At 42.3% G+C, this 8,096-nt stretch overlaps 1 protein-coding gene across 4 annotated transcripts; it reads right to left on the bottom strand.

Annotated features, from left to right (window-relative positions):
• Positions 1-218: 218 nt before the first annotated feature.
• Positions 219-6,823, bottom strand: SRSF7 (serine and arginine rich splicing factor 7). Of its 4 annotated transcripts, none has more exons than XM_008970886.3 (8): positions 6,549-6,823; positions 5,335-5,515; positions 4,853-5,029; positions 3,903-3,977; positions 3,376-3,486; positions 2,023-2,076; positions 1,473-1,508; positions 219-514 (listed from the first exon to the last, which is right to left on the bottom strand). In XM_008970886.3, the coding sequence occupies exons 1-8, from the start codon at positions 6,574-6,576 to the stop codon at positions 460-462; spliced, it is 717 nt and encodes a 238-aa protein (XP_008969134.1). In that variant the 5' UTR covers positions 6,577-6,823; the 3' UTR covers positions 219-459. The 4 variants fall into 4 exon arrangements, with proteins under 4 accessions (XP_008969134.1, XP_008969135.1, XP_008969136.1 ...); XM_008970887.4 differs by having other exon boundaries at positions 3,385-3,486; positions 6,549-6,815; XM_008970888.3 differs by lacking the exon at positions 1,473-1,508 and having other exon boundaries at positions 6,549-6,800.
• Between the last annotated feature and the right edge of the window lie 1,273 nt (positions 6,824-8,096).

Here is an 8,096-nt window from a genome sequence, read left to right as displayed (position 1 = left end):
ACTCAGGTCATCTTACCCAAAGCTACAAGGGTAAAATGGAATTTTCAAAGTCCCTTAAGATCCTGGCCAAGTTTTATGTATAGAATAGTGATGTTCAAGACTTAACCAACACCTTTCAATTCTGAATGTAGGTATGTATGAATAAGGTTAACAATTATAACGTCTGACTCTGAAATTTATCAAATTAAGAAGTGTTAATATTGAACACAAATCAAAAATCTAGTTAGAAACATTTTATTTAAATGTGCCAAATAAAAACCCACATTTTCAGACCATATGATGTTAATACATTCAACAAAAATTTATATTATCTTACTGCTGTGAATTTACATAGTAATCCAGATCCATTTTGATTAGATGGTTGAATTATCTTTCCTAGGTTACACTTTACAGACATCACAAATCCCTTATAATAATGTAAACAAAATAACTTTTCCCTAAAGGGTGAACTTGAGAGCTTCAGTCCATTCTTTCAGGACTTGCACTTCTGCGAGGACTTCCTGATGGGGAACGACTAAAAAGAAAAACATTAGGTTTGGATCCAATTAGTGTCAATTGAAACTCTCATGTACATGTACTAACTTTCAATAACTTCAAAGGTGGCCTAAGGTACTAATTTCCTATAGCAAAGACCTAAAAATGACATGAAACTTACATATATTCATCTTTTGTCCCTGGCTTAAGATTAGGCTACCCTGGCCAGGCACGGTGGCTCGCGCCTGTAACCCCAGCACTTTGGGAGAGGCCGAGGCAGGTGATCACCTAAGGTCAGGAGTTTGAGACCAACCTGGCCAACATGGTGAAACTCTGTCTCTACTAAAAATACAAAAAATTAGCCAGGCTTGGAGGTGGGTGCCTGTAATCCCAACTGCTCAAGAGGCTGAGACAGGATAATTGCTTGAACCCGGGAATCGGAGGCTACAGTGAGCCAAGACTGAGCCACTGCACTCCAGCCTGGGGACAGAGCGAAAACTCCATCTCAAAAAAAAAAAAAATTAGGCTATCCTCCTTGTCAAAATTGCAAGGTCAACTTGCAGTTAAATATGACAACTATTTGAAGTTTTCTGGTCATTAAGAAGCACTAGATAAATATGACAACTATTTGAAGTTTTCTGGTCATAAAGAAGCACTAGGCAGGTAACTATTTGCAAGACTTTTCTCCACACTTTGTATCTATTGTACGTGTGGGGAAAAGGCATCTATCTTACCAAAATTTCTACCAAGTACTCACAGGACCAATCACATCTTAATAATCACCCTAACATTTTATGACTAAGTATTTCCAGCAAAAGTATAAACTAATGTTACTGAATCAAAAAAAAAAAAGAATTATTTCAGAAACTTAGCATAGTATTTTAATCTATATAGCACCAATTCTCCAAAGAGCTCAAAGACTGCAAAGCAGTAAGCAAACAAATTCTGCAGAGGCCACACTTGACAGGCAAGATTTGGCAACAAAACATTTAGCTTACCTTCTTTTTGGAGATGGAGATCTGGACTTTGATCGGCTGTCAAAACATGAGAAATTCTATTAAAGAAAGAGTACTAACCAATCCCTTTCTTGTAGTCACCAATACCGTAAAACCCCCAAATGTCCTAAGCTTAAAATGTCAGACTGCACTTAAACTGAAAAACATCCTACCAGTTGTTGCTAACAAAAGCCAATCTTTCAACAACTGTTTTTCAAAAAATGACTCAATTACTACATCATGATTAATCTTTTACATTCTGCTTTAAGCACATCAATTTCAGGATGCTTCTCCATGCACCTATCAGTTCTAACAAGGGCCTCTTTAATATAATCCCCAAAGTCACAAGCTTCTTTCTCACTATAGTTTTACATTCCCTTGTTCAGGGAAAGTCAGCCAGTAATAAATAGGACATACATAAATAAGGTACTGTGTTCCCATTAAAACCTAAGTTTAGAGTTAACACTTAAAATTTCAACAATTAAAAACACTTTGAACTCTTTGGATATTGGTGCCATATAACTAGAAAAGCATAATCAAATTTTTACCCTACCTGCTTCTTGGTCGTGAAATAGACCTGGATCTTGATCTTGACCTCGACGGGGATCTTAATAAAAAAAGTGAAAAACACAATTATATCAATCAGTCCAAAGGAATTTCCTTAACTACTCAACACTGTATTAGGTTGGTTAGGCATAAAGAAGCTAAAACTAAACAAGATGCAACACTTGCCTTATTCTGTCTAACACACTGTCAAACTGTTACCAGACATAAGGAACCACCATTTCAATTACTTGTTTCTATCACTCAATTGGTTAGTTTCTGTACAGGTATAACATTCTCAAACACTGAGTAATATCCAAGGGAAATACATGGTTTTCATTTGATGAGACTGGTGTGAAGGAAGCAAAACTAACCTCACTTAAGGCACAGATCCCTCAGCTGGGCACTGTGGTACACAATGGCAGTCCCAGCTACTCAGGAGGCTAAGGCAGGATGAAAATAACCAGACCCCTGAACTGAGACTAATTCAGGTGATAAGGCCAGACGAAAAGAAAGCCACCCCCCGTTAGTAAGGCTTTATTCCTGGATCAAGTTATGTTTGAGAGCCATCAATCTGTCAGACAAACCAAATCAGACTGACATATCTATCTTTTAAATATGAACCACCTAAAGAGATGGTTCATAGCTTTCTCAAATAGACAACAAGATTCAGAATTCCTGCATTTAAAGGTTTTGTGCTATTAAACAGCAATTTAACTCCCAGTAGCATTCTGTACCACGGTTTTATCGTTGGTACAGATAACAATATTGTTAATTACATGTTGCAATACTTATTTTACAATTTTTTCCATTCTATCTCCTTTTAAGGCCTTCTACAAAGAGTAAAGCTCTGGTTCTTTAGTTTTTTCAGGTCTGGAACGGTCTAAAAAAAAAAAATCCACATTCATTTCTGTGTACACACTACTGCCCTAGTCAACTTTCCAGTGTCTCAAATCAACCCCATCATTCCAAAAATGAGATGTTTCTACTTGCTTCTGATCTCTTTTCCTGGTTCTAATAGGCCTTTTTGTCGGGAAAATCAATTACCATCTTTCAGAGCTAGTATCATCCAATCTGAAGCCAGAAAAGTTTATAGCAACATGCCTACCCAGAGTGTTCACTAGAACTGTATTGCTTGGGACCCTTCTCTACCACACGGCCTAACAAGCCTTAAAATCTCTAGTAGCCCTTTTCTTCATCTGTAAAACTAGGTTGATATTTATGTTACAAGTTACACATAAATTCCAAACTTTTACATCTCAAATATTCCCTGAAGCAATCCATTTGAATTATGTCCTTAAGACACTCTACTGCTAAGATGTAAACAATCCAAACACAAGTAAGGAAAAAAAGTGTTACATACTGGAAATACCTCGATCCTTTAATAGAACCAGACCTAGATCTTCTGAGTGAAGCTGATCTTGATCTACGAAGAGAGATAGATCTTGATCGTCGAGGAGATGCTGACCTTGACCTAAAATAAAGAACTTTAAGTCCATCTCCACAGTTTTTTTTTTTTTGGCCTGTTAAGACTTCAACTGGGGAACGGTGCAGTGGCTCATGCCTATAATCCCAGCACTGCGGGAGGATCATTTGACCCAGGAGCTTGAGACCAGCCTGCGAAACAGTGCAAGACCATTTCTACAAAAATAAAAATTAGCTGGGTATGGTGGCAGTGCCTACAGTCCCAGCTACTCGGGAGGCTGAGGCAGAACTGCTTAAACACAAGAGATCATCAAGGCAGCACTGAGTCGTGGTTATGCCCCTGTACTCCAGCCTGGGTGACAGAGCAAGACCCTGTCTCCAAAAAAAATAATGAGCTTTTTCTGTCTTGGACTACCAGTGAATTTAATAATAATACAGAAAGACTTCAGTTAAACAAGATCTCACCTTCGGCCCCTGCTCCTGCTGCGTGAGCGAGAGTATCGCCTTCCTCTGGATCGAGAATGTGATCTAGACCGTGACCTATTTTTCAAGTTAGAGAAAAAACAAAATGTCAGACAATAACTCGTTTTTAAGAGTTTGTGTGCCTCTGCTGAAATCAAATCTCAAAACTATTTAAATTTAGTGTCTCATTTGGAAATAAACTCTGGGCCTATTAGTTGTTGAGTATTTTTTTTTTTACTACCTAAAAAAAGATTTGTTAAAAGCTGAATTACAACTTAGAATTACATAATATAAAACACTGTAATGTGTATTTAAAATAAACCTTGCAAGTTTGCAGGTCGACCCTCTTTGGCCCATGGTCTAGTAGATCTAGACGATCTAGAAGTATCTATAGCCGATCGCTGCATCTAGATGTTTTCTTCAATCTAACGACGATCAAACTGACAGCCAAATGAGCCAGGTGAGGCTTGATTGACGCAAGAAGATTTTTCTAGTTGGGAATGTGGTCAATCTGGTGTTCCTCTTTCTAAACCGGAGGGGGGCCCCAATTGTAAGCCAAATTTACTGTTACGGCGATCACCGTCTCAAATTTTCTGCCCTTTAAAGAATAAGGTGAAGCTAGGTGTAGATGACTCGAGGGGATCTGGCCTCTTATGCTGATCACCTCAAGGTCTAGGAGGATCTTAATTGTCGGATTTGCAAGGCGCCTCAGCATGATATCATAAGGCTCGTGACATTCTGAATCAAGGCGACTGACTCAAACGAAGAAACCTGAAAGGTTTTGACCAGGTTGATTATTAATATAGTAACATTTTTTTAATTAAACAAAAACTGTAAAATACACCTGTACAATTAACATTCAAGTTTATAGAAAAACACTAGTTTCTGCCTTGCTAATAAAAGAATTACTTGATTAACTAGAATACCAACCATTCCTTTATTAAAATAAATACCTGCTTCTTCTTCGCCGGCTGTAACGATGACAATCATAAGCATAATGTCCCTTTTCGCCACACTCATAGCATCTATCATTTGGATCAAAGGGACGTCGGGCAGGTGGTCTATCAAAACGTGATCTCCGAGGCATGCCTGTCGATAGTTCAACCCTCACTCGGGAGCCACAAATCACCCTAATAAAAGCAAATTAACAAAATTCTAAAGTTAAAAATATATTCAGGACTTAATAGATTTAAAAAGAACTCTTTCCAACCACTCACTCTTTCCAACCACTCCTTCCCCCCCAACAAACTTTGGCGGTCTTTACCAAGCCCTAACTCCATCTCCGCTATCTTCTTTAACCTTCGTGTGCCTTTAGCATTTAACACTATGACCAGCTATTTAAGGTCTCTTCCAGACTTCAGAATCCAAACTTAGCACTAAGTTCATTATCTAGCCACAGCATATTTTAATGAACAGAAGATTCATAACATCTTACTTTCCATCCAGTCCTCGTACTGCATCTTCTGCATCTCTAGGATCTTCGAATTCCACAAAGGCAAATCCTGGAGGATTTCTCGCAATCCATACAGTTCTTAAAGGACCATAATAACTGAAAGCCCTTTCTAACTCTCCTTTGCCAGCGCCAGTTCCCAGGTTACCAACATACACCTTGGTTTCTGTTTAAAAACGCAAATAGAAGAATGCACGTTATGCAAAATCTGGCCCAAGTTTCAATTACTTATTTGCCTTAAAACGGGCCATCCTCAAGATTGGGTAAAGCACATTTAATGCCCTCTATCCAAGACTAAACTTAATCGTAAAACTGGTGAAAGTCCGCAAATCCCTGAGAAACTAGACTTTTGACAAAATTGTTAACGTTCTAAATAATGCGGGGTGACCCTCCCGAACACAAGCAGAAATGCGTGGTAGGATACACCGAGGCGTGGGGCGGGACCTGGCCCGGCCCCACCCATGAGTCCCGGCAGCCCCGGGCGCACCGGGAGCGCGCTGGCCCGCAGCGGCAGCGGCGTCGGCGGCGGGAGGGCCTCAGTAGGGGCCGGGCCAGGAGAGCAGGGCTGCGCCGGCTCTCGTCCTCCGGGGCAAACGTCCCAGGCACAGGCTCGCCCAAGACTCCAGCTCCCCGCCCCAGAGCCATAAACCGCGCTCGAAATAACTAAAAAAAACCCAGCCGCCAGTCGCAGATTACGTCCCCATTCCCATTCCGCAATTTAACCGATTGTTTGACGAGAACATGCAGCTCACAGCTGCCAATTTCGTTCTATCTCAAACACAACCACGATCTTACAGCTGCGGCCAGATCTGTCGGCTGAAGTGGCGGGAAAGCGCTGAGAAAATGCGCCACCACGGTCGTCAATGTGCGCAAAATGGCAGCCGCCGCCGAGGGCGGGGGGGAGGGGGGCCGGCGGGCGGCTCCGAGAAAGGCAACGCGAAAACCGTCATCTCAACCCTGCTTTAGGCTGGATTGGGCCACAAAAATGCCCAAGAGTACGGAACTCGGCAGAGATGTACACCCGCCATCCCGTCTCCCTTCAGCACCCCGCCTCCGCTGCCTCCGGCTTCGTCTGGCGTGCTCCTAAGCCGCCATTACGCACGCGGAATAACCGTCTCCCAACCTCCGCGCCAACCCTACGGCCTCGCAGTGCTCACTACACTCACAACAACGTCCCTCACCGGACTCCAGCTTCTTACCTCCTCCGTACCGCCCGTAACGCGACATGATGACAGACCCGCGTGCTCGGCTCTTTAGCAAGCAGCGCTCAGGGCTCGAGTGACGCAAAAGCTGACACAGACCTTCCACCGCCAAGAGTCCCGGCGGCACTACGAGGAAGAGCCCGGGTTCGCATTTATATATGTGGCCGCTGCGCTTTGCGCATGCGTCATCTCGTTGTTCTGCGCGGCACAAAGGAGCTGGGCGGAAACAGCCAAGAAACGACGCGGAAGGAACTGAAGAGACTAACACGCGGGTCATGGGCGGAGGGATACGTTTCTATGGGAACGCCACGATCTCTCCCGTAAACCTGAGGCCTTCCCCATGCTGTCCCGCCCCCTCCTCTCCCCGTTTTCTACACCCTCCTTGTCTTCCTTCCCGTCTCCCTACCCTCTGCCTCCTTTCGTTTTTCCCCAGGCTAGGGACCCTCAGCGTTAACAATCTTAGTACGGATGCATTAGACCGGCCTATGAAAGGCTGTACAATTTAACCGCTGATGTTGCAGCCGTCGCGCCCTTCTGCTGGGGGACCTGGCCTAGTCAGCTACTCTGATCTTTGGGGCTCATCAGAGGTAATCGAAGGTTTGGCCATGGTGAAAAGTCCATGAACCCCGCCATTCTGAGTAGTGGTTTTTACACCATAGACCTTGACGCACCCAGGGACTGGTGGTAAAGCCTCCTGTCCTGCACGCCCCCTCCAACTTCTTTTGAACCAGTCACCAGTTTGCACCACCACGGTATGAGTTCTTGGAGTCTGAAAGACAAAGGAATAGAGCTGTGGGGTCCCGCTCCCCCCTCCCCCCTTTATATTGAAATTGTGACAAAACCCTGAATGTTTAAAGCATTTTGGCCAGTGACAATTTGGAAATTATTTGCATCTGAAGCTCAAAGTAACTGATTTGCTTTTCCTAATGCTTTCTGCTTTGTAACACGTGTGATCCACCAATACTCAGATCCTGAGGACTGGGACTCCTAAGTCATCTTTGTGTATCTCCACTCAGTGGAAATAGCAGCCTTGCTGCTCAGCCACTCAACAGTACCAAATAAATGCAAAACTTCTTTACATTAGAATTGCTCTAGACACCAACTACAAATAGAGAAAAAGTTCTTTTTTGCTAGAAATATAGACATTACATCGTAAATTCTTGGAATACACAAAAGTTGGAAATGTACATAAAAAAAGACATTTAGGTATTTGCATTTTTATCTTTTTCGTCTTTTGCAACTTCATTTGGTGAGTATAGGTGTGGAATGTAGAGTACAGGGAAAGCAGGCCTAGTTGGTGAATAAAGCATGGATTCTCTCCAGGTCATGCTATGATTTTATGCATATTTTTACGTTGATTAAGTTATGGAGAGAATTAATCTCTCTCAGGAAGATCTCTAAGAAGAAAATAGAAGCTCTGTAGAGTATATGTGTTCTCCCTTAGTCTTGGTGATTTTTTTCTTAACAAGGTTGTTCTCAAAAGAAACAATAATTATAAAGATCTATAGGTTCTTCTCAAAAGAATTAAACAATAATTATAAAGAC

The sequence above is a fragment of the Pan paniscus genome, chromosome 12 (assembly GCF_029289425.2).
Source record: "Pan paniscus chromosome 12, NHGRI_mPanPan1-v2.0_pri, whole genome shotgun sequence".
In the NCBI taxonomy this organism is placed as follows: domain Eukaryota; kingdom Metazoa; phylum Chordata; class Mammalia; order Primates; family Hominidae; genus Pan; species Pan paniscus.
This window is presented reverse-complemented; position numbering and strand designations above follow the sequence as displayed.